This window comes from Plectropomus leopardus, chromosome 7 (genome assembly GCF_008729295.1).
Source record: "Plectropomus leopardus isolate mb chromosome 7, YSFRI_Pleo_2.0, whole genome shotgun sequence".
Classification (NCBI taxonomy): Eukaryota; Metazoa; Chordata; class Actinopteri; order Perciformes; family Serranidae; genus Plectropomus; species Plectropomus leopardus.
In genome coordinates, this window is record NC_056469.1 from 22,189,234 (window position 1) to 22,216,929 (window position 27,696).

The following is a 27,696-nucleotide window of genomic DNA, read 5'->3' on the forward strand; positions in this document are numbered from 1 at the left end:
ACAGCTCGCCTCTGCTGCAGCCATCCTTTGTCAGACATTTTACAGACTCTTTGCATTTCTTTTTCCAACTCTACAAACTTCTGATCATTCTTTATGTCTTTAGCCCAGAAATAAGAGTCAACAGATAGTCAAAATGGAAAACCTTTTTTTTTTTTAAATTCACACTGTGTCAGAAAAAAATATATAATATTGTAAATTTCAAATGCCCCCCACATGTGAAATGCCAGTGAGCACCATTTTGTTTTGGCCTTTGAGTCAGTCATGAGTGAAAAGCTGTGTGCTCCCGAGTGAGCTTTGGTCCTGGGGCTTCAACCGGTTGGCTAGAAAAGACAAGATTATGTATCAGGAATTTCGCACAGTGGAGCTGTCCCTGAGGAACGCGGCTGTGTTTGGGAGGGAGAGAAGTGTAGTTTACAGTGACATTTTGACCTTGAAAGTGCCTCATGGATAAACCACCGGACAACAGCTCAGGGCGATGCAGGAGCTGTGCAGAGAATACAGAGATGTTTTGTCTGCAGGCAGGGTCCAAACAGGACAACAATGCAGATCTGTGACTCCTCTCTCGTGCCAACAGTTAGTCAGGTAGGCAAACAGTCCTGACAGCTCTTGGTACACTGACCTACAAGAAAAGGTGAATTATACCAAACATGACACCTCATTGACTAATGCAACAAAGTGCCAGGCATTCGTAACTGTATGCCGTCGCCCACTGCTGTTCTCGTCACGGTCACTTGGTTTTGTATGTGCATTGTGCATATGTTGTGTCAAATGGCTGAAAATGAAGGAGTGGAGTTCGCTGGAGAAGCAGGTGTTTTCCCCTCATTACTTTCTGACAATGCCCCATCTGGTGCGGGGGAGCTGCTGCCACCAACTCCCTGCCAACTGGGGAACAAACACTCACAGAGGGGCTGACGGGGAAAAATGGGATGGGATGGGAATTGGGGGAATGAGTTGGGCAGATACTATCGTTGCCAAAACAACAAGGTTAAAAACTTGATGTCAGGGAGAGAAAATCAGGGAGCGGAGAGAGCCTGAAGACTTGGAGATTTCACACAGATTCACGCAAAAGAGGTCAGATATGAGGCGAGAGTTCAAAGCAACTTTATGGAAGTCATGGGTGGGTATATTAATATTAATGCTAATAGACTGCTTTGATGCTTTGCTGCCTGTTTGAACTTTTCCTGACTGTTTGAACCAAACTGTGTGTCAAGTGTCAGGATTTGAGTCAGATGAGAGGGAGGCCTAAGCAGAGTTGAGATCCATGACGTGCTATCCTTGAAATCACCTGAAGGGGGCGCCAAAGATGGTTCCAAAAAAAAGATGCCTCAGAGGCTACAAGCCCATGGTATAACGCTAGATTAGGAGGGAGAAAAAAAAGAGATGTGGAAAGAGAAACAATTTTCATAATGGAGCAGCGCTCTCTGACTGGAAAACACAATTATGGGCAAACTGTGGCCACAGCATGAGGGTAAAGTTAAAGAGCCCCTTTAGCAGGACCTAATAGGCCCTGACTACATATGAGCAGAAACACTGGTTCATCCAGAGCACAAGTTTTTGTTCCGGGCCATTACCGTCTTTGTGAATGGTGATTTGACCGAATACACTCAGGTCTGCTCATGCTCTCCTTTATGAGTCCTATGCACATTTTGGAGACAAAGTAGCTTCTGCAACAGAATGTCCCTCCTAATCTGCACATAATATGCTGCACATAGTCTGATTTGGCAGTGAGTCATTTTATAACCTTCCCTCCATTTTTTATGACCACATTACGCATTGATAATAAGGAAAAATCATTTTACAGAAAAATTATTGTGTTTGCCAGCATGTCAGCCTTGCAGTGTGGGAAAGGTGAGCCCAGCTGCTACTGACATGGAGTGGAATCAGCACACGTATATTATGTGTGCTGATTTTAATCTGCATTGCATAGGAGTAGATTTTGGGAGGGGACCAAGTTGACACACACACCTTATTATTTTAAAACTTGGGTCTTCTACAAGAGATCTGCAACCCCTAGGCGGTCCTCAGCGTTACTGCAAGGGGGCTGCCAAAGTATTGTTTGGTTTGGCCTTGATGAAGTGTTTTGATTTCTAAAAGAAAATGTGGAAGTTAACTAGCAGTTACGCACAACTGAAACATATTGGACAATTGCTGTATTGTTATTTCAAATGTATGGACATGCTCGTTAGCAACAATGAATCATTTTTTCACATTTCAAGCAAGAGACTGAAATAACATCGTTCGGAAACAAACATTTTGCACTAAGGGGATAATCAGGGTTCTTTTTGAAAGTAAAAGTAGTAGAGGACTTTCATTTTGACAAAATTAAACTACAAATTAGTGCAGAAAAGGCTCATATTGGAGCGAATTTTTAAAAATGCAAGAAATGAATATTTTGCTGGTTAACATTTTCTGGTGGAGGAACCCCAACACCCTTTCATGCACCCCTTCCAATGTTGAAACCAAATCTACGCCTTTGCTGCATAATAATTTTGCAATTGACTTCAGAATACAATAGATGACCGCCACACGATTGTCCCCTCAAACAATAAACATCTGGTTTATTTTCGTCATCTCAATCATGATGCCACACATCCTTTTCGGTTTATGGAACTGAATTTGTAATAAATTGGTTATTTGCGTCGGGAAATTAATGTTGGTTATCAATCACATTTAGAGCGAATTGATTTCAATTAATTGGAAGATGCATCCATCCTCCCCTGCTCTCCTCTCTCACAGCCGATTTCTCTCTAAAGCCCAGCCCCTCTTGCTCATCCGCACACCCCTCCACCTGCTCCTGCTCTCTGCAATTGGTGGGAAACACACACAGTCCCGCCCTGCTGGCAAGCTTTGAAATATATTTACAATGTAAAGTAACCAAGTAAAACCGGCCGAGCCATCATATTCAGGCATACAGTGGGGGAGAAAGTGGGTGTGTGTGTGAGAGAGAGGGAGCATTACTATGTAAAGACCTGCCACTGAGCACTGAGCGCTTGATAAAACACACACTCGTTCACGCACGGTCTGCACGCTGCGCGCCATCACACTCACACACACACACACACAGACGCTGAAGGCGCTGTCGGAGAGTGAACCTGCGGGTTCATGTCACTCTGATTTCTCCAAGGAAGAGGAATACCGAGGAAGAGATCAGAGGGGGGAATATCAGCGACAGCGATGGCTTTCGCGACCGTGTGGAACTACTGCGTCCCTCTCACCATCATCACCGTCGCCTGCCTGGTGCGCACTGGTAAGACTCGCAACCACACAGTGAATGAGTGTGATGTGAATGAGAAGAGTGTTAAGCTGCCTCGATGTGTTGTGGCTTTGCAAGTTTGCTTAAGTCCAACAAGAAGCAGCTGAATGACGCTTAAAAAATGCACCGGGCTCGTTCTGACTGAATGAAGGAGAAAAAGGGAAGCAGGCGCACACCATGGGACAAAAACACGTGCAGTTTACAATCATCCTGCGGACTAATGTTAGTATCCACCGCTGGGTAATTAGAATTAAAGCCCATTGCGCAAGTCTGGACTACATCCGGATTGCTTTTTGGGGAATGAGTCATTGTGTTAACCACTTCTCGGAACGTTTAAGCTGGAAAGACCCCACATTACCTCAAAAACGAAACCAAAAAGTGAAAGTGCAGACCTTTAGCACTTTTTTGCCCACGCAGAAATCTTTTATGGAATCATTCCATGCTCTGTTGACCCGCGTGCGTCATTGCATTTTGATTATTTGCAGTGGACAGATCACATTGTGGGATTTATTGTATCATAGCTGCTGAGGGAGCCGGGACCGGATCCTCAGGAGACGTGTGTATGTGTGTGTGTGTGTGCGCACAGTCATGCATGTAGAGAGCTCCGATTGAATATTCTGACAGCCACATGAGAGCTCATAACAGATGCCCGCAGTGGACCAGACGTGTGTCACACACTAGACAGAGCAGCGGTGTTTATTGCAGCTTTTCTGTTCTGCAGTAGTGTGTGTGGGACTGAGAGGACCTTTGAGACTTCACCTCATCAGATACAATAACGTCTAACAATCAATTGCAAAGCTTTGTAATGGCACCTGCAGTGTCTTTTTTGGTGCTTTTGACTCTCCCCATTGGATTCTCTTAGTCTGGGTTAGTCATGCATTGCTTCCTTTGAGGCACAATATATTTCATGATCACTAGTGCATCTGCTGCAAAAACAGGGATTTGGATTAGGCTCAATCATGACTCTGAGCAACTTTAGCCTCATGGTGTTTTGTGCCATCTGCTTGCATGTAGTATAATACAGTCTCATAGCAAACCTTATTAAAAGCTTTAGCAATTCTGACTTAGCAGGAACTGCAACGAGTGCAGATGTTGCCTCGCTTATTTGTGTCCTGTGGTTGTTGTACTCCTTGTTTACCTGAGGCAGCTAAAAGGTTACGCGCTGGGGTCGGACATTGGCACAGTCAGTCCTGTTGTGCTGTTGTGAAGATATCTCTTTTACAAAGGGACGCTCCATAGCCGTTCCTCCGGCTGCACGACATCACCACGGCCCTTTGTATTGATTTCTTCCCTTGTGTGCATTTGTGTGGATCTATTTGTGTTTGCAGCAAAGGGTTGATTTATGCATAAGCATGTAGGCGTTTGTATGTCAGTCTGGAGTACTGTAGAAGAGGTTTGTCTGTGTGTCTGTCTGTCTGGGATTGTGTGTTGCATGTAAATGCCTGTCTGTGTGTGTGTGTTTGTGTGTGTGCATGAGTGTGTGTGCTACTTACAGTGCTGGTTTTTGCCTGAGCTGCAGGCAACCTCTGCTGGGGGCTGCTCACTGATCACTGTCATTAATCTAGCCACTGACAGGGGCCGGGAGAGACAGGGGGCCAGCAGGGTGGAGGGGTGTTAGAGGCAGGAGGAAGATGGAGGAAGGAGGGAGAAAGAGAAGTGTAGAGATGGTCTGCACAGATGCACATATATGCAGACGTTAAAAACAGTTTCTGATAACAAATCAGCATATTTTCTCCCAGAGAGGAAAATGGCAAAAACTAATCTAGCAGAAAGGGGAAAAGGTGGGAGGCGATGGGGGTTGGTTATTATGCCAGGATAGAGATGGACAGATTGATTGGGCAGATAGACGGATGAGCAGACAGATAGATTGAGAGGGTGCTGTGAGGATGTCGAGGCTGGGAGACTTGGCCCCTCTTTGATGAACGAAGCAGAGAAAGAGGGATGGAAAGATGGAGGGAACGAGAAAGACACAGAAGAGCAAGGGAGAAGAAAGGCAGAAAGACTTCACAGTGTGTCTGACGGGCAGGCCTGAGGGACACACACACACACACACACACACACACACAGTCACTCACACACAGAGTCAGCGCTGTGTGTTTGTGCACCGAGTGCATGGCTTTGTGGGGGTGGCTGATCCACAGCAGCTGTGGGCCAAACTTCCACCCCACGTACAGTAACAAATGCTATTAACTCCACCTCTGCTGCTTGCCCAACCTTAATCGCTACCATGCATTCCTCCATCACTTCCATTCTTCCACCTCCTCCCCATCCCTCTCCTATGCCTCCATTACCACCTGCCTTATCGCTGTATGCATTAAATCACCTCCATTTGTTTATTTGAATGTGTGCAATGAGAGCCATCCGTTTTGAGCTTGTTCCCCATCACGCTGTTTGGACCTTGGCTGGGGCTCTGGCGGTTGAAAAACGGCAGCAGTTGGACGTACTTGTGGGAGGAGATTTGAATACCAATTATAGCTGGTGTATGTGCACACACACATGCACACACACACACACACACACACACAGAGGCCATGCATAAATCAATGTCGCTGCAGTCACAGAAGGGAGGCCTGGCGTGTAAACACAAACATCAAGGGAAATGCTGTACACCGAAAAACAAAAAAATAAGGATGTGTATGAGCACACGCATAGGTGCGTAAACACGTGTGCACACACACCTTGCCTACAGACAGCTTATGTAGTGCATTTCTTTTGAACATAGGAATAGGACTGCTAATGCATGAGTTTGTCTGAGCCCAATTGCAGTTTCTGATGCTTGTCAGGTGCAGTTTGCATCATTCCTGAGTCAAGATTGCCTTTTTACTTTCTTCCACATTGCGCTGGGTTTGCCATTTCAGCGTCTTTCTTTGTTCTCTAATGCGCTGAAAAAGCCTTCACAGTAAGCCAAGGTTTATCCTTTGATCCAAACCTTGGAGGATAATTCCCCCCCTAAATAAAATAAACTTGTCGACAGTTTAATTAAAAAGAGCGAGACCTTCCTTCCTTGCTCTCTGCCCCGCCATCTGCTGGTTCACAGCGTAAATTTAAACTCGGCGCACAATCACATTTCAGTGTTCCATTCTTTTTTTTCTTCCTGTGATTCCCTGTCTTTTGTAGGTCTAAATAATTGGACAAGCTGAACTTGGCAGACATTGCTGGCATGCCCGTCAACACGAGAGAGGCTGAAATTAGCCTTTTTTAAAAATACGCTGCCTACTGCTGTCGTGCACGGCCCTGTTTGATCAAGCGATGCAGTCTTAAAGGGTCCTGACAGGGTGGCCCACTATCTCAGCTGAGCAACTGCTCACACATAAGCTCCATAAACAAATTGGACTGTGTCGCTATTTGGGCAAGTCATGACTGAGAGAGTTACGGAGCTCAGTGTGGGCTGGTTTTTATTCTCCCCTGGGCTTTTATGGGTCCATTACTCAGAAGCAGAAGAAGTTCCTAGGCTCACCGTTTAGTGCAGGTGATGTATTTTACAGTAATTATCTCCTAATCTGCCCCCGAGCCTTCAATGTGATCTATAACTCCTTGTTTTGAACTGCTGTTGTTTCACACAATTGCATCTCAATAACTCCCTCCAGCATCACAGATGAGGTCCAGAGAGAATTTTATTTTTTACGTCGACTTAAATAGAAATAAAGGGGAATAAGGAATGTCCAGTCATCTTGTTTCCACTGCAAAGTCACTTCACTTGATATGACCATCACATTTTCACATCCTGTTTACGACACTGTTTTGTCCTCAGAGAAGTTCATGTACAAACAGAATACATGAGGCACAGTGATTGAAAGGGGCACACAAAGACACCGATTGGTAATTGAAGCCTTATATCTCATTTGACCATTTGTTTAATAGTCCATTAGTGAAACTTTCTGTCAATCTAATCAGGCCAGCGCTAATGTAGGAACACTCTTTATAGCTGCCACCTCATCTCCTTCCCATTACTATTCCCCAGACAGTGCCGCTTGTGATTATCATAATGGTGATCTATGTCGTCCTTACGTGTCGCTCTCTGAGAACAACTGGCGTTTCCCCAACTTTGCCGCTGAAGTTTTTTAATGCTGAGTGGGATGCCAAGGACATCTGCTCAATTTGCTGGCATCAGAAGCCTGCCAATCAATCCATTGCTTTTAACTCTCCATCCCATCTGATTGGCTGAGCGCAAAAGCGCAACGCCCTCCTCGGGTGCAGCTTTCCAAACTGACCTGATGTCCCCTGAGCCAGCAGCTTTTCTCCAGCCACTGACCCCTCTCGCTGTATATTTGTCTTTGCCACAGGAGTGTGAAATCAGTAAACAGCAATTCCCTTCCACACTGCTTCTTGGCATTATACACAAAGGCAGTTGCTATGTATTCTTTCTACTGGGGTACAAGGTGTACTAATGTCTTGAGCCAGTCGAAGTTGAATTATTGTTGGGGGGCTAGAGGGAGAAAGAGGGAATCCAGAGTCTGAAAAAACATTAAAACACTAACTCCATGGTGTGAGCATTCCTCGCTATTGGTGACACAGTTTCCATGACTAAGAGTAAACATTTATACCTCCTGCTTGGCTGTGGGCTTGTTTAACACCCTCCCTCGTTGTGGTGACACCTGTCTCCAAAGCTCCCGCAGGGCCTCACGCTAACTTGGCCAGACAGCGACCTCCAGTAGCGCCGGTAACCAAGGTGATTATCCACACTCAGGCGCTGTGACAGAGCCCTCACTCGCCTTGATTGGACGAAAGAGACTGATTGAGCCGAAAAGGGCAAGTGCCTAAAATTGAAGCGCTGGAAACTGTGTACTCTGCCAGTGCGGAGGCTAATACACATCCCATCTGGAAGACTCGATGGAGAGACAAGAGGAGTGAACGCCTGGTAATGAGGTGCTCGTCCGAGGGTAAGAAGGATCAGTGAAGGACTTAAACTCAGGTGAAACTGTCAAGGCTGGGCACGGAGCTTGCCAACAAGACCCCATTTTCTTTTACCCTTGGGAGGTCTGTGTGTCCAGTGGCGGCTAGCTGATGAAGAGTGACCAGGCTTAGCCGGGGCACCGAGGGACTGATGGGGTCAGAGAGGTAGAGTGAAACAGAGAGGGGGAGAGATGGCTTGCTGCTCAGTGTATAAAAGAGCGAAGGCGGGGGGAAGGCACCACGGGCATGCGTCACAGACCAGTGAAGCAAAGAGGCGCGGAGCAGAGGAGAAAGTCAGGCAAAGAGGAGTCCAACAAACAAGTGAATGATTGCAGGATTTCAGCTCTGAAATGGGAGGGTGTAGGAAAAAAAAAAGACAAGCGAGAGAGGGAGAGAGAACAAACCCCTGCTGTGGCGAATGACGGATTTAGAAGGCCAAAAAATACAGGCAGGAGGAAAGGGTGAGATTAAGAAGGTGGGAGCAAAGCAAGAAAGTACAGGGTGCTGGTGTGAGGAGAGGATGGGGTGAGAAGGAGGAGGAGGAGGAGGAGGAGGGGAGACAGAGAGATGGATGGTGATACACAGAGATAAAGACGGAGAGAGGGCAAGCACTGTGTAGGTGACCACACCAGAGAGACAAGGTGTCGTGATCGATGAGGTCACAGTATGCACACACACTCTCACACCCACACACACACACGAACAAGCAAACAAGTATTGAAATTGCCTCCCAGCAGCTCATGGCCAGTCCTCCCACTTTCAGAGGAGCTACACGCCGCTTCAGCTCAGAGAATTAAACACCCACACACGCACGGGGCTATTCATCTGTCTGCCATTTAGAATCGCTCTTCGTATCATCGCCATTAATAGGTTGGCTTTGATGAGATTGTCGGATGCTGAAAATTGCCAGTCAAAGCAGCGCTCTATCTACTGGGAAATCAGACGGAGATATCCAGCAAGCGGACACAACAATGCTGAAGAGGTCTCAGATGAGTTTGCTATCTCAGAAAACTCTCAAAATGTCTCTCTCACGAGTAGCAAATTCATCTGAGCTATGATCATGTCTGGCATTGATAAAGTGGTAGTGTCACTTGCAGAGACCTCAGTCAGGACATAATTTTTCCATTTTTTATTAAAGTGTAATCAGATCTGATTAGATCATACTAATGAATGTTTGAAACATCTTTGAAAGAACATTTGAAGTTGGGAGAAAAAAGGGGACATCGGCTCAAACAGAATGTATTTAGCACGCAAAAGATTATCACAGATTATCTCTGCAAATGTTACACATTCTGCTTGACTGTATGTGCTTTAAAAACCAAATGCTATCACTCAATGAAGGACAAGTGATAACAGCAGCTGCCAATAGATCAAACTCAGATTGTAGGACTCCATTCTGGACAGATGCCAAGTGATTGTTGACATAGCCACTGAAAAAAAGACCTCTACTTCAGCTTACTTCCCAGACACACCCCTACGCTCTCTCTTTCGCTATCTGACTAGTCATCTCATTCCCAGGCCTGAGACAAGAGCTTCAACATCAGGAGTAGTAAGCTTTGATCCACTTCATTAGCAACCCGTAAACAACCATTAATTATAGGCAATTAATTAGCAGCACATGAAAACAATCCTCGAGAAGTTGGCCGCTCTAAAAGACCCCCAAGCGCTTGTCAGAAGGAAAGAATGAGAGAGAGAGACATGGACAAAGAAAGGAGAAAGAAAAGAAGAAAAAATGAGGGGAATAAGCCTGCGGTCATGCTTAATGTGCTGGGGTGAGATTTACCGCAATGATTTGCCGGGCTCTTTTGAGATTCATAAGGTCATCAATTCATGCTCTGCTTTCAGCAGGGCAAAACAAAAGTGAGGCTATGCAGCCGTCTGCACTGAAGTAAAGAGAGAAGAAAAGAAGCCGGGCCAAATTGGATTGGTGCTGCGATTGTTTCTGCAGAGATTGTTACAGTTGGCAAGGCCACTTAAAAAGTGGCCAAGCACCAACGACCTTGAGGAAAGCTCTGGCTGATTCTCTCCCAGGATTCATTTTCTCCTGTGCAGCTGAAGGGGAGTTTAAGTGCACGACTGCTGATTCACCTTGTGGCCGTTAACAGGTATACCCCCCCTCACCTCCCATAAAGTGCACCAGCAGACTGAAGCAGTGCTTTGACTCATGTCCACAGACCTGTTCCTATCTCCGTGTCCATCTGTCGACTGAATAATGTTATCACGGACCGCAGAAGGGCCGTGTTGCTCCTTCCTGGCCATTGCCGTAGAGGAGTGGAGTGGAACAGCCGCACGGTCTGTGATACTCAATGAGTTTGATACAAGCCTTGGGCAATGAGTGAAGTTGCGGAGGAACGGTGGTTCATAGCAACTGCCACCCGCTGGGCCATACTGGTGAACTGAGCTGTGAAACAGCTTGCAGAAGTCAGTGGGGTTCTGTGGTTGGTACCAAAGTCATTTTTAGCTTTTGTGGACTCTGTAGCCTCGGACAGCAAGTGGTTTTTGTGTCAGTAATATAGATCCTACAGTTCGGAGAGCTGCAGAGCACACACAGCACGACACTGTCGCCTCTCGACTGCATATACAGTAACATACTTTATTGCAGGAGAAACTAATAAAAGAAAGCCGTGGGGGAATGTTCTTTCATTCTTGATTATTTTCTCCCTTCCCAAGGGCCAAGATGGGTGCCTGCCCGCTGTTCAAGTCACCAAACCTCCAGTTTCCTGCATATCTGACCACAAATTACCCATGGTACATGAGTTTTTTGAAAATGTGCTTTCTCTTATGTGAAAATTCACCGCAAAATTATTTAGAATAAGATGACATGACATTATGATTACAAGTGCCAGGCATCATTCTATGTGTCTTGCTTAGCATTAGTGTAAACGTAAGCTACATGCATCTGCGGTTATGTCAAGGTCCTATGAAGCAAAAACTTGACGTATGCTTTGTAAGGCAGGAAATTGAGGCTGCCAGCAAAAATGAAGGCTCGACAATCTTAGGGGAGATTGTATGAGGAAGTGTGAGTCTGCAAAAATGACCAGAAGCTAATTTATCAACGTCAGGATTTGATCAGCTGAGATAACAGAGGAGACGATGCCCATATCTGGTTAATGTGTCACTGTTCGTTAGATAACGCTGCCAAATGTGGAACAAAGCATAATTTGACATTTTGGACAACTTTCTCGGATACATTTTACTCTGAATACTTGAAAGTTTTATTAACTTAGATAAAAGAATTTAATCAGAATAGAAAGAGCAATTTCAACATTGAAAAAAAAGACACCATTCCACACCTCACTACTCCTTTGCAGACACCACTATATGTTAATGTGTTGTGCGCTTTTTTGTTATTCTGTTATCGCTGACTTGAATAAAAGTCGTACTTATGAATGCAATTCTTTGTAAAAAGAAATATTTATACTGATAATTTCGCCTTATATTTCAATCATTAAGTTATTATCCAAATGACTTTAGCCAATTCTGTTAACTACTACTTTAGTGCGAGAGCCAGGGAAGTTAGACATCTCAAAACTTTCTTAAAGAAGTATTTTACAGCTGGAACGTTGGTCTTTTCATACAACCAGCCTGTCTATGCAGTAGAAAGAAGCAAATTCTCTTTGAAAGTGCTATATGGCCAGCAAAAACAGAGAAAAAAATGCTGTGGCATTCGCTTTTACTTGTGAAGTCAAAAACCTACAACTACCAGAATATACAGCGCCACACAAGACCAATAAATGCTCCTGCTGGTTGGTGACATAATGCGAGCTTATCTGTTTTGACACAGGAAACAATATGGCAGCCAGCTGTGGTTACAGTGAAGTAGGAAGCTAAAATATGTTTCAGAAGCCATTTTAGGTGAGAAATAGGCAATGCAGTAGCAGAATCTTGGTTCATATTTAATCAGCGCTGCTTAGTTTGACAGTCTGTGTTTTTTTTAAGCCTCTGTTTTTAAAATACAGGAAACAGTACTTCTTGTTCACAAATTCCGATACAGTAGTCAAACAGTGCATTTGAATATGTTTCTGAAGACATTTTAAGCGAGAAATAGGCAATACAGTCCCAGAATCTTGGTTTATATTTGATCAACACTGATTAGTTTTAATATTGATCTGAGTTTGGTCAAAGTTTGAAAGAGAGAGAGGGACGGCTTTCTCTTGATCCCCTTCTATGCTCTTTGTGTACATGGTGGAAACAAAGAGACAAATGGAGTTAGTTTTTACACATACTACCCACATTGTGATGATACAAAGCTGGTTAGAAATCGTTAAACTACCACCTTAACTGCTTTACAGTCATCACTACATCAATAGCTTTTAGGTACAAAACCTCAAATCCTAACTAAATTAGTTGTGTGGATTCATCATAATTACATCAACATTATCATATATTTATCATCACTTACACATATTTTCCCTCAGCTTCTAAAGCAATTCACTCAAAACCGTGACAGCTTTGGTAAGGGGGATTCAAATGAAGTTTTGTGACAGCACACACTACTTGTATATGCAATTATAACTGATGCTTATTTACCATGGAGATGGATTCGAATTGTGCTGTGGGGAAAACGATTTATGAGCTTATGGGGAAAATTAAAAACAAACATAAACCATAGGTAATTAAAAAGCAGGTTGATCCCAAATGATGACTTATGTATAAATCTCTGGCCGTGTTACAGAAGTGTGCACAAATCTGCAGCGAAGCAGACCGGCAGTTTGGCTTCTGCACACACAGACACAAACACACACACACGTACATGCATTTGCATACGCATGAATACAAACATTACACTGCACTCAGGAGACTGGATAGACCTTTTGGAGTTTCCAAACTTATTTACTGCAGCGTGTTGTGCCTTGATGCTCTGTGCTTTTTAAATGCCATGTACCCTCTCTGGCCTCCTTTTTTATGAGCTTCCCCAGGATAGTGTTGACAAATAGAGGGACACACCTGGTGATTGTGTTTCAAGTGCACAAGCATATTCACAAAAGCACATAGACAGCATTTTCAAACATCCATGTAGTACCCCTTTTCTGCCTTTTGTTCTCAAACTAAACCTGTTTTCACTCTTGATCGCTGTACTGCTTCTACTCTCCCTCTTTTTTTACCTTGTTCTTTTTCTACCCCTCCATCTGTCTCTCTTTCCCTCAACCCCTCCCTCCTCTCTGATCCCACACTCCCAGTTCTCCCGCAGTGGGAAGCAGGTTCAAGGGCCTCTGCGGTGACTTGGTGTCTTTTTGTTTGTACTCACCATGATCACTCAAAAGCTTTTTTATCCCTTCTGCCCCCTCCCTGTGTGCCTGTCTTTCCGCGACTAACCTTGTTGGTACTTAAATGCCAAAGCCCATGTCCATGCACACCCTCCGCTTGTGTGCACCAGGTGCATGTGTCCGCATGAATCTGCTCCAACTGTTTCTGAGAGTTTGCAATGAGAGGTAGACTCAGTGATAGTTGGAAAGACAGATTTTGGTGAAGGGAAGAGGGGGGCCTTTTCGTTGCCAGGATCGCTGGCTGATGGATCATTTGGCTAACAGTCTCTCCTGCTTCCCCGCTGCTTGCACCCCATTCCCGCCTCCTCTTCCTATCTACCTCTTATACTGTAGCTGCAGGCGATAGGGATGCCGGGGCCAGGTGTGGAGAGGTAGACAGTGAGAGGAAGAGCAAAGGAGAGAGAGAGAGGATTGACAGGGCCCAGGTGGCCAGCTTGAACGCCTGTGCTTCTGCTCTCACCTTCTCATTTGCATAGACAAAATGGTTTTTCCCTTCTGTCTGACTCTTTATTTTCCTCACTCTCTCCTTCCATTTACACACGCTGCATCGATTTATTTCCAATATTATTTTGTCTTCTCCCCTCCTCTTCTCGCGCCGTTGTTCCTGTTTCTCTGAATAAGTTACACTTCTCCCTTCCTTCCTTTTACTTTTAACTTTCTGTTTTCTTTTTATAGACAATTGCCTTTTTACCTCATACCTCCAGATTTACCTTCTCTCCCCATCTCTCTTGCTCTGGGCTTGCTGAACTGTGCATTTTATACTTATATGCTGCACTGCAATATTCTGGAGGAGGAGGCTTATTTTCACCGTACGTGCACTTCAGAGACCATGCAGTCCCCCCAACCATCTCCATTCATCTCCCACCCACCTTTTCTTGCTCCCATGACTGTTTTTAACTCACCCTATATCTTCTCTCCCCCTCCCTGCACCATCCTTGCCCCTCCCACCTTTTATTCCTCTTGAAGTCTGTGCATAACTTTGTTTTCCTATTATTTGCAGCAAATCAGAGTTTAGCTCCTTCATATTTAATTCCCTCATCTACTTCCTACCAATCTCCTGCGATGAGGCCATCACTCACACACAAACACACACTTCATCACTCTCCTTTTTCCACCTCTACCTTTTTCCATCTCTCTCCCTTAACCTCTGTGGCACTTTATCTCACTTATCCATTATATATCATGATTCACCTCTTCTACTTGGCCTGTTCTTGGCATAGTGGCCGTTTTACAGTTGTGTGTGCTGCTGTGTAGGTGTGTGTTGGGAGAGAGGCTGAGTAGTATTCTGCTCACACATGCAGGCACATACACATGCATCGTTGTCCTGGCGTTTTTGTCATGCCAAACACACTCCTGACTGGCTCAGCCTGAGCCTAAATTGTGCATAAGCACGAACATGCTCTTAGAAATATAATTTTAAATAGTTTGGGTACTTTTTAAAAAAAATCAAAACACACATCTAAACAAGCCTTCCTTTAGAGATATGCCAGGGTCTCATCTGTAAAATTCCCCAGATATATAGAAGCCCACATATAGACTTCCACATATATACAGGTGACACTGTCTGTCAGATAGTAGCACGCGAAATTTCTGTGCACTCACACACATATAAACACACACACGCTCACAAAAACAGCCATCAGGTTCCTTCAGAATTGCTGAATTGAGTTATGTAGCCTGTCAGTCAACTCCAGGCTCCCCCACACACACACATACACACCCCCCTGACAGATTCCTTCCACACACACACATCCGCCCGTCTGACGGTGCATATTTCGCATGGGGAAGGGACTCAATTACGGCGAAGGTGAAAGAAGCAATAAACACTGCACAGATACAGTGAGGCGCGCTCAGCAGCACTGCAGTCAATCACAGAGCCAGGTAGGTAGCCACTGCCGCTTTGCTCATCCAGTTGTGAAGTGCAGAGAATGGCCAGGGGTGGCGGATGGATAGAGAGAGGGAGGGAGCGAGGAAGGGTGTAGAGAAGCAAAACGCTGCCATCCGACCCTCCTGAAAATTATGTGCCTGTAACCAACTTACATGGACCTGCCACTGAGAGGACAGAGAGGTGGGCTGGATGGAAGGAGGAAGGCAGTGGGAGATGATAACAGCCCACCTTAATTTCAGCCCTCAGCATACACACACATCGATAGTCATATTCTGTACACAAACAAACACACTCACACACTTGACCATCGCTGGCACTGCAGCAGAGCTGCATGATTTGGTCACCCACCCACACTACAGGACCAACAGCACAATCGCACAAAATAGTGCATCGTTTGCCTAGGATGCATCTGTTGCCCTATCCCTGTTTGCATGTGTGGGCTTATGTGTGATATAACCAACACCTCGCCTGACGTTGTTGGTGCCATTTTTAATACAGTGGGTTGAATATATTTTGGAGACTATACACATGACAGCTTACCGCCTCAGGAATTTACACACTGTAACTATGATGGGTTTTTTTTAATGAATTCATAGTTGTTAGGGAAGAGTTGTGCTTTTTAGGCTTTTTCTTTGTTAAACTGAATGAACAGATAATTCTAATTTATTACAGGTCTTGTTGTATGGTATGTATCTTTATTCCTTTTGCCGTTTCTTGTACTCTAATGGTGTCCACACACCATTCCCCTTGTGAGTGAGTTTTTTGGGATGTGCATTCAGGAAGAATCACCACTACTTGGCCACAATTGGTGTCATGATGAAATTCGTACAAGTTAACTGCTGAGATTTGGGAACACAGCCACCAGGGGCGTGGCATCAAATGCTGGACCTTATGCATAAGCAGTCCCTGTGGGTCCCCCGTCCTTTCTCCCTTGATCCATGTCTTCTTTTGAATTGTTTTACTAAGTCAGTTTGTTTTCTTTCCCTTACTCTCTTTTTTTTCTTTTCCCTTTGTTGCGGAAAGACATGACAGTACGTTGGTGCTCCAGCATAACAAGCATCATTCGGGCTAGACAAGGCAAGTCCTATTGTAAGTTCAGTCTTTTGACAAGTTTGTTCAGCAAATTTTAATTTAGTTATGGCACTAATTACTTTGAAACAAAAAAAACTGTAAAAAAAAAACTAAACTATTCATTTCAGGCTTTTTAAGGCTTTGAGTATTTAAAAAGTAGCTGTTAGACAATCATTCACTTTTTAAACCAACTCTCAGCTTAGCCAAACTTACTAAGAAGACAGGGGATGACTTTCTGTGTAGAGCGGATCTTCAACTAAATAGGAGGGTGGCTGTTTGGTCCCCGACTCCTCCAATCAACATGTCAAAGTATCTTTGGGCTATATAAGGAAGCCCAAATTTCTCCTGATCCTGTTCCATCAGCATGTGAATGTGTGTGAATGTTTTAAACTGAGTAGCAGGTGGCATCCTGTAAGGTAGCCTCAGCCACCAGTGTGTGAACATGTGTGTGAATGGTTGAAGTTGGCTTGTTTACAACCTGTCTGACCATCTTACTGTTTGTGTTTCTTACTCCTGGTGAGTACAGTTTCATCACAACCAACAGAAATTATATCCAACATTACAAAAACAACACTCAAGCTGTAAAAACCTGGAATCATCATCTCGAAGCACCAGTCCCTGGCTGCAGATACACTGAGCCAGGACAGAAATGTGTTCGTGATTCTGATTTTTGGCAGCCTTGGGCATGTTCACAAACTGACAGTTAGTGGGTTACACCTGGCAGGCTTACCAAAAATACATACAAAAAAGAGCCAGACAGCTGACAATTGGGCTCCATCTCTGCCTATTTGTGTGGCACAGGTGGTGTTTTCTTACCTTACTTGTCAGAGAATGTACCTGCATCCTGAAGGAGCAGTGATTTACCTGCAGTGTATTCCATTTTAATTCAGTTTGAAATGTTTCTGTATAATGGAGGCGATCTGTTGCTGCCAATGGATCGAACAGACTTTCACATACTTGAAGTTGGTGATGTTCTGCCATGCACCCACCTACACGTGAACGTACACACAGTTCTGAAAAAGTTTCATTCCCACTCCGCATTCCCACACACACAATCCAGGCCAACAGACGGAGGTTTGTACATATATATATGTGTGCATGCATGCAGTGCACATAAAAGAAGGTGGGTTGGTGGGTGAATGAACACCTACTCAAACTTGCACACGGGTCACACGGTGACACTTTAGTAGTCGCATTAACAGCATCACACGAAGTCTGACTTGATAACTACAGCAGAGGTAGAGAGAGGAAGCGAATGCCTACTGAGAATCTAATAGTTCCAGCAGCTCTCTCACTTACCTCAGCTACCTTTCGATCCTATCTGTCTCCCTCCATCTTTTATTCATTTCTGTTCCCCACAGCACATCCGTATTTCTCTCTGCCTCCTCCCCTGTCTCCCTCTCTTCCCACCCTCACACTTCTGAATTTACCACCAAGCCTTGCCTTTTGGCAGTTCCTTCATTTCTCCCGCCCTTGTTCCTCTCTCCCTCTGTGTCTTTTTCTCTCGTTCTTCTTGGCCTCCCTTACTCTCCGTCATAGTCTCCTTTGCTCAGTCTCAGTATCCAATCCCATTCTTTTGTACTTGGCCCAAACCTCTGCTCCTCTCTTTCTGTCTCTCACTCTGCACCTTCTTTCAGAAGTGTGACTTGGCAGAGATTTATGGAGGGAAAGCCTACAAGAGAGGGGAGGGGGAAAAAAAGTTGAGGTCAGGCGCACCGCCAGGGAGAGACCCGTACTGTAAAGAGCATCGCAAACACACATCCGCCAGCTTTAGATTAATCTTATTAATTGCTTGCGCAAAACTCAGGGGTTGTGACACTCTTGTTATTGCTTTGTGTTATTAATAAGAAGAGTTACGGAATGGAGGGGCTGAAATCAATAAGCAGGCTTAAGGGGAAATTAAACAAGGAGAGAAGGGGACAGGGCACACGGACAAACTTGGAGCAGCTCGGACATTGTTATTAGTTGCTGCTGCCCTTTAATGAGGGTTATTTAACGGGCCAGAAAACAGGCGCACACAGCAACCAGCAAAGTGAATGCTGATTTCGAGCTCCAAGTACAAACCAAAGTCTGACAGAACTCTTTTTATACTAAACTGAAAACAATGGGAGTGAAATATGAAGGTGCCGGAAAAAGCAAAGAACTTGGCCAAAACCCCTCCAGCCTGCTCCCCCCCCCCCCACTCCCCCTCCCCTCAGCATACTCACTCTGGCTGTGTGTGCCGTTTGTTCCACTTTTATCCTCATTTACCTCTCTCTGCTCTGGGTCTTGCTTTATCAGTCTCCCTCGCTCTCCCCCCTTTTCCCACAGCGCCTTTCTTTTATGTGAAGTGTATTCATTACAGAACAATAAAGGCCTGATTGGAAAGAGTGGACCGTCTTTCAGAATGGGGTGTAAAAAAAAAAGCAGGACAAGAAGCAGAGAGCATGTGACGGCATTACACACCTGATGTCTTCACTCAAAGGTAGCCCTGATTCTCTCCACGCCGCTGCTTAACTCTCAACATCAAATCAGAGCACCTGTGATAGAACATTGTTTTTTTACGCTATTAGAGTCGAGTTCTAGGAAATCAGCTGCGCTTTTACTGCTGCACTCAGCCTGCAGTGCAAATATGGAGCAACATGGGTTTCAGAGTCACTTTAGCAATGCTATATTTACATTTAACAATTGTCTGGATCCGAGTGTGACACTCGTTCAATTATGTGATGTGTCTCCCCTGTGTAAACATGGCACCGCGGTGTAATGTAATTCACTGCAATAAAGACATCTCAAGGGTGGATGACAGAGATAAAGCAGTCACACAACCTCATCTGCATGGTGTTAGTTCAGCCTGGGTTATTACTCCCAACTTTTCTTTCAATTTTTCCCCTGTCTGCTTTTATTTTCCCCTTCACTCAAAGAACATAGAAGATTCTCAATTTGGATATAATTGTTAATGGTATACCATAGGAGATTTTTGGTTAGTGTTTGTAAGGAAGCTCACCAATGGAAATGAAAGTAAAAGCCAACCCAAATTCACTCTTGTTTGGTCCTCTGCCTGTCTTTATTTGTGTGTGGGTTGGTTTTTTTTTCGGCACTATGCCTCTTGCCTTACAGTCTGGCAGCTGGTCGCTCCCTTTCTAAAAAGCCCAAACTTCACCTGAGTGCTGTGTGGGTACACGCCCATAAACATCAAAGTAAATAAGAAGAAAATAGAGGCAAATAGAGGCTCTCTTTTTCAGAGAGAAAATATTGACCGCCACATACGTCTAGCTGGTCAAAAGTGATGATTTAGAAAGATTATTTATATATGAGTCTATATGTTGTTGTCTTTTATGGAAATCATGCATATTATAACTTTAAGTAATGTTAATGACAGTTAAGTCAACAAACTTGCACCTACTCATTTAGAAACTTGTGGTTACACATCATCAGAAACAGTGTTGAAGTTCTCAAGATTAGTCTCAAGACCATTTGTTAGCTTACAAAAAACAAAGGAATATTGATATCCCCACACATAAAATTCACCACCGCAATGCCTTTAGATTAGTTTATCAAGACATTTCTCATCATGTACACACACTTGTATATAGTATTGCAATAGAAGAGGAGAGTCTTTGTTTTCTGTGGGTATTTTTATGGGAGTGTGGCTCTCTCACATAAATTTGAGGTTGTTTCTATGGTTTGCTTGTTCTTCATTTTATTGTGAGCGTGTCATACAGTGCAGCTCTGATCTTGGTCTTGGTGTCGATGCATTCTGGTCTTGGTCATGACTTGCTCTTGATTTTAAGTGGTCTTGACTAAAACATTGTCCAGAAATGTGTGTTTGTGTTTGTTTGTGCATTGCCAGAAACACGTAATTCGAGACAGTCTGATATATTGGTAGATAGCTAATTGGAGATGCATTATATCAGTGTCAGTGAATTTGCTGGCCGGTAATTATCAAGAAATTGCAGGAAATAAATGCCAAAGATTCTTGTTTGAGGTAACTTAGAAACACCACAAAGAAATTAATGGATCCTTATAAAAGATGTTTGTTTAAGCAAGAAAATGAATATTGAATACTGGAACATCTATCATTATCAGATAAAGAAATAACTCAAATACTAATATGGGACTCTAAAGTCCTGCATCAGTCTGCCAATAATTTATTCCACGATCAATGGCATGACTAACATGAACTTACAATGAAGGTAAAATACATGCACTTATGTCATAATATTGTTGCAATTATGTAATGTTTGGCAAATTACACATCTAATATTGTCCTTGAACATATTTTACATGGCACCTAATTGGATTATATACTGTATATGTATATATTTATGCATCATAAAGGAAGTTCAGAGTTTAACTGGTCATGTGAGAAAAACACATCACACATGAAAGAAAATTAAAAGTAGAACTTATGTTTCCTCTTCTTCTTTTTTGTTTTACTCTGAAAAGTTGCCAAATGTGTTGACATCATCACTGGCTTCCCTCAGCCACCATTAATGATTTTGTGAAAGACTTTATAACCGGCAGACACTTTTATTGCATTCTGGCACAGAAAAGCTCAGTGGCATTTCATTGGAAAACAGTCCAGAAACTGAAACTATACAAAGTCTGCACTGCACTAGACGGACAACAGAAGAAGAAAATGCCCATCCTATACAAACTGCTGAAGCAATAAAAGCAAAATGACTAATATTGTAAAACAAATAGTGAGGTGATGGGAGAAAGATTGGTTGGGGAAATAGATGCATCCTATAAGACAAGGATGTTTCAGCTTGAGTTTAATTAAAAATAACAGTAGTCATGTCTTTGTTTTCTAACATCCAGTTCAATGAGTTGTTTCTCAGAAAGATTGCTCTCATAAAGCAGAATCAGCTGATAATTAATGTAAATAGTTGTTATGAAGAATAGTCAAACATCAGATTTCACAACATATTTTCTGTTGAGCGAGCTTAGTTCCCAAAATGTGAGCTCATGCTGCCCTTTTTGCACAGTCTATTTAGCCAAAAAACGTTGACAGCACTGATGAATCTGGCCCGCAGGTGTTTACAGGTGTAGACAAGTGCAGTATCGATGCTCTGGGGGCCAGACAATTCAAAACTAAAAGTCTGTGACATCACACAGAAGCAGAAATCTGCATGTGCAAACTCTCTGCCAGATTTATTAACTGCTGTATTTGCATTGTTGTGTCAAATTCATCTCAAATAGGTGTGAAATTTTACGCAAGGGCATGCGTGACGCCTGTTCACACAATTATCCAATAATGGATGTCAGCAAATCCCTGTTTGACCTTATTTGGACATAAACCAGACTTGTTTTGTCCTTAATCTGGCATTGGCAACATCCTCTGACAGCTCTACGGCAGTCATTCTTGTAATTACACACATCCATTACACACTGGTATGTTGTGAGCCATAACTGCCTTTTCATGGCGCATGTGCATCTCATGTATAATCCCGTGCATGTTATTCCCACTTTACTGCACAGTTAAAACATGCTGTATATATCTACTTTCACAAGAATATAAAATCATGTGCGATGTTATTGCTCTCATCTATGAATGTTATGCAGAGCCCTGCTGAAAATGTGTTGAGACCGACAGCATGATGTGCTGGAAAGATTAAGGCTCCAAATAAAGTGTAGCCCAAAGCCCAAATTTCCTCTTTGATGTTATCTTTCTCTTTGCCACATTTTCTTTTTCTCAGTCAAGTCAGTGCGCTCATGAAGGTCTTTGTAAGCACGGTGCAAAGCAAGCGTGGAGGTTAGTGCTGAAATGATGGCTTGAATAATCGAGTAGTCAGTGGCCAGAAGATTAATCGACAGTTATTTTGGAAACAGAATAAGCTTTTGAGAGGCCTGATTCTGTGTTGGAGGACTCACAGAAGAATGACTAAAACTGAAGCGGCAGAAGCCGAGATATCCTGACTTTCAGTTCCAGTTTTAGGCACACAGGCTGTCTGTTAGTTGAGATAACCGTGATGACATCACCATGACATCATGAAGAGTAATTTTTTTCAAACTTGACAAAGCTCCTCCACAGAAACAGAGAACATTATGCGACTGTTTTCCAAGACTGAATACTAACCATGACGAGTACACTGACCTTCTTGTCAAGCCTTGTAAATAAGACTGACAAGGCTTGACAAGACAAGACCTTCTTCTGTAAAATTTTTGAAGTGTCCTGGAAAATATTTTTTTAACAGCAATTGCAAACTTTTGCCAGTTTCAGCTTATCACGTGGGAGAATTTGCTGCTTTTTTGTTTTATATGATTTTGAATGGAATGTTTTTCAATTTTAGACATTTAGTTGGACAAAATAAGCTCTTTGAGTTGTCACCTTTGATTCTGAGAAATTGTGTTTATCACATTTTACCGACTTATTAACAGCTTAGCCTGGAAGGAACTCGTTCAGACTTCCTTTTAAAAGCAAGTGCAAAAAGTAGCACATGCACTCTACACATTATTTTTGTTTATGTGAATCCAGTGACATCATGATCTGTTGAAAAGAGCATAAGGGTCGGTTTATGGCCGATGTGCGACATGTTGTTTGACTGAATCAAAGTTCCAAAATGGTTATAGTTATTCTGAACAGCCAGGTGGATTAAAAAGCCGGCTGGCATAGAAAATAGGGAGGAAAAGTTATCGTTTTTATCATAGTTGTTTTGAAGAGTTGAGGCTTTCCTTCTTTTTCTTTTTCTTTTTTTTTTTTTTGAGCCAGAAGTAACCATATTTAGATGAGAGGTTGGAGCTGCGGAGGTGCAAGGGTTGGATTAACCAATCAGAGCCGAGGAGTCATTGCTTCTGAACTGCGGTCAAACTGTCAAACTAGAAGGTGCTGATCAAATATGACTCAAGATTCCGTCACTGTGTTGCCTATTTCTGGTCTCAGATGTTTTCATAAACGTATTTTAGTGCACTGTTTAGCTGTAAAATGAGACATTTCCAGCCGATTGGCGGTGCTTGGTACTACTGTATCCAATGGCAGCCAGGTCATAACCTTTATAATTTACAGCAATAACTGAATCTTGATTCATATTTGATTAGTGCTGCCTATTTTAACAGTTTGGCAGCAATCATGAACAGTGATTGACATGATTGACAGTTGTGTTAAAGACTCTCTGATTGGTCCATTTTGGTGTGTAGATCCTAGCAAGTGCACTAAGAGGCACGAAGGAGAGGAAGTGGGACATGATTTTTTTCACAGCTTATCTGTCTCATGTACTTCTTGTAGAACATAGTGACAGTTTCAGCAAATATGAACTTATTTTCATAAAAGTTACTGACTGTATTTTTAAATATGGAAATAAAGTAACAGATTTTAAGACTTTATGTCCTGAGAGACCTTCATAGTGTTGCACTCAGTTGTACACATGAAAAATGCCACAAAAAGTTGTGTGCCAAATGAAAAAAAAAAACAGCTTGAGAGAGAGGTTCAAACTCAGTGTACTTTATCACCTCTGCACAGCTGGCCAGTCATTGAGTGAAGTGGGTGTGAATGTCATATCGTTAGTTTCGGAAAGTTACAAAAATGTTAGGACACAGCCCTCCTTATCTGACGTTGGAAAAGTGTTGGAGGAGGGAATTTCCAAAAGTATTAGACAGGCAGTTCTGATGGAGTGCCGGCCCTTTAAACTAAGCTAGTGTGAGTGTGGGAGCACGTAGTTGCAGGCATGTATTTGCACATTTATTAACATGCAGACACACTTGCATAAAGCACATACATACACAAACACACACCACCTGTTTTTCAGGATGAATCAGTATGAATCTCAGTCTGCAAAGATTTGCCTTGGCTGTGCAGAAATGACCCACTTTATTTGAAGTTGAAACGCATCAGTTATCACCTAGAACTGCTAATACAGCAGCATTATTCACCAACTGAAACATCCAGCACAAAGGGAGGACGAGAGTACGTTTCTCGCTATAAATCAGATGACAGATATTTTCGCCTGTGCATCTTTACTTTTGCTTTTTCATTTGAGTGTATTAATGTGTTTCAAGAGATTGGGTGCGTGTGTGTGGGTGAGTGTGTGTGGGATTTATCTGTGTGTGCGTGCTCAGACTTGGTGTTTGTTGCTGTTTCTGTTTTGAAAGAGTACAAAGAGCCCGTGGTGGGAGTGAAAGCTCAGCCTCTAGTGCTATAGGCCTCTGATGGAGAGATTAGCAGGAAGAGCTGTGAAATAAAGAGTGTTAATTAAAAGCAGAGAGTGGAGGTGTGGGAAAATCAGGTAAGAGAGATAACATGGAGCCGGGGAGCTGAATAAAAAATTATTTACCTGCCCACACATGGACTCACACACGCGCGCGCACACACACAAAACCCATTTTAACCTGAGAAGATGGAGGTTGAGGGATAAAATGAGCAAGTTAGTGATGTGGAAAGAGTGCAAGAAAGGGAGAATCGCTGAGTAGGAGGCAGCGGGAATAAGGGATTAATTGAATCTGATTTTAATCCTGCTGTTTGTGTCTGTTTGGTTGTATACACTTTATGCTTAAATTTAAAGGGTGGGCTGGTGTATGTGCTCTTGTTCTTGTTCCAGGAGGTCAAATAAGGCGTTGAAAAAGTGAAAGCCATTGTGGCTGTGATGGCAGATTAAGAAGAGGAAGGGAGCTATCTGCCTCACTTCCTTTCTCCATGTTTGAAGTAAATGGAAGGAGATAACATTTGAGTCAGGCACCCGAGATGATTGCAGTTTCTAAGTATAACATAATTACAGAGAGGAATAATGTTTATGTGTCTGAAAGAGAGACAGAAAGATAGAGGAAGGGTGAGGAGGAAAGGCACGGAGAGAATGAAGGAAGCTCATAAAAACTGTTTTAACCAACAAAGTTGGGAGTTACGGGGGGCTACGCTGGAGAAAGTTGCCGAGGTGGAAAGGGCAGTGAGAGGGAAAGCATGAAAAGAGAGAGGCAGCGAGCAAAAGGGATTAATCGAAACGGATTTTAATCCCGCCGGTGATATTAGGGTGAGTTATATTTGGGGGGTGCCAGGGGGCGGGAGTTTAGCAGGAGGGGGAGAAAAAGACGGAGAGTGTGGAGGGAGGGGGGATTACATCTGTAAATCATTTTAATGACGCCTCTCCTCTGCATTAGGGGGCAGCCAGGAGGCCAAACAAACAGTGTGTAATTAGAGCAGGGGAATGGGAAATAGAGACGACGAGAGAGCCGGGGCAAGGGAAAGTCATTTGGTAAAGTAAAGGATTGGAACAGGAGACCTTTGGACAATAATGGTTATGGCTCTCATTATATGGTGCCGCTGTTAAGAAATGAGACCTGACAAGGTCCGTGTAACCACCGAGGAGGAGGATGAAGGTGAAGGTGGCCATGGCGATGACGTCGTTATGATGATGATGATGGTGGAGGTAATAATGTACCATCCTCCTGGGTGGGGGATGATAGCGATGAAGACACTGGTGGTAACGCTGATTATGATTATGATGGTTGGAATTATGATTACAGTAATGGAGCTGATAATAAATGTGATGGCGGTGTCATGGCTGCCAGGGCTGTCAGTTCTACTAATTATCAATCCATCCAATTTCAATACCCCCTTATCCTGTGCAGGGTCACAGGAGGGCTGGAGCCTTTCCCAGGATGCATTAGGCAAGAGATGAGAGGTATATTACAGGGTTATCACATACAATATAGTCATGAACTCACATTGATGCCGTCGAGTTCCTAATTGAACCTGAACTGTACCTGAACTGGGCTGTTGGGAAGAGCTGGAGTCCCTGTGCTGTCCGTTCTGCTAATTATTCTCAGCTAAATTTAAACTATTTTGAGCTGTTCCACATAATTGTGTGTCTGAGAAGTCGGTGTGCTCTTTGGGTTCAGTACAAAGTGAGCAGCAATTTTAAATGCAGTATCCAAGCAGTTATTTTTCACTTGCAAAAAAAGGAAGCAAGAAAAACAAAAGGTTGCAGAGCTTAACTTTTATGTTGTGATGACATTTTCTCCGTGCTAAATTGATCTTAATGAGAAGTTAGGACTACAACTAACATTTAGTTTCACTGTTGATTAATCTCTGGATTATTTATCATTTAATTGTTTAGACCATAAAATGTCAGAATATAAAAATATCCCATCACAGTTTTTTCATAGCCCAAGTGGTACAGTATTTCAATGACTTCTTTTAAAAGAAAAAAAAAATCAACTTCTAGTGATATAAAACAGAGCAAAAGCATCAAATGTTCACATTTTAGAAGCCTGAAGCTCAAAATGATTGGAATTTGTTGTTGATAGTAAATTAATCACCAAATATTTTGATATTAGGATTGCAGTCGCATACCTGTTTCAAGGTATGCTGTAGTAGGAAACATGATGGTTATCATACCATTTAGATGTCCACAGTATTGAAAACAACTGAATTGGATGGAGAGGGATTTTTTCATGTTTTTTTAAATAAGGACCATGCAAAAAAACATTAATCTCAATTGAGATGCTTCATACCAGATTTAGCTGTTAGCTAGTTTACATCTGCAGTCCCTGGGCAGGTACAAACAGAACAAATATCTAACACTAAAAAACACTTATCATACATGATGAAAAAGAGTCATTTCAATTGATTATAATGATAATTCCGTAATACTGTGAAAGTAAATCTTTTCCTGAAACAGATATCATACCGTGTAACTCTTATACCATTGCATCCCTATTTGATATTAACATTTATCTGTTGACGAATCACTTAATCAACTCATCATTTTAGCCCTGATTTTAGATTTAAAGGTGATCTTCTTGGTTCTGCATGTGACAGTCAGAGCATTAGTATAGCAGCAAACTACTATGTCTTTCGTAACGATGTAGTGGACTGATGGCGTCCTGAGAAGAGAATGAAGTCACGCTTCCTCTGTGTGTGTTGTTATCTGAGCTTGTCTGTGGTTTGCTTTGGTAAGTGCATGTTAGTGCATGTGTGTACTGGCAAGATCATCGCAGCTGCTTTGCACTGTGCTCATACAGCAGTTATTGCTGTTCTTGGGATGACAGAAGCACAGTGCTCATCCTCGGGTTACCCCTAGTTAACACTGTTAGCTCTGTTAGCACTATTGCTGTTGTTTAACCCTGTTTACGGAGTTTGCACTGTTAGCAGCCAGCTGAGCCATCTCCATGTTAAGAACCGTGTCCAGACAACTCATATGCTTTGAATTTTACATAGAACCCTTTTAAAGGATAGGTGCCTGGTTTTTCAAGCCGGTGTTATTACATTACTCCCATGCTCATATGAACATTGAAAGAGCTGTAATCATTCCTTCTCTTCATACTGGCTCTAAAAGGTTCCCTGCCTAATGTGATTACAGTTTAAAAGAAGGGGGATAAAATCCGCAGTCCTATTTCTGTGCGAAAAAGGATTC

At 43.0% G+C, this 27,696-nt stretch overlaps 1 protein-coding gene across 1 annotated transcript in view; it reads left to right on the plus strand.

The window, feature by feature from the left end:
* Positions 1 to 2,911: 2,911 nt before the first annotated feature.
* cadm4 (cell adhesion molecule 4) overlaps positions 2,912 to 27,696 on the plus strand; it is a 191,956-nt gene continuing 167,171 nt past the window's right edge. Inside the window, exon 1 of the mRNA XM_042490207.1 lies at positions 2,912 to 3,247. Coding sequence (XP_042346141.1) covers positions 3,175 to 3,247 — 73 coding nt within the window. The 5' untranslated portion in view covers positions 2,912 to 3,174. The remainder of the gene's footprint in view (positions 3,248 to 27,696) is intronic.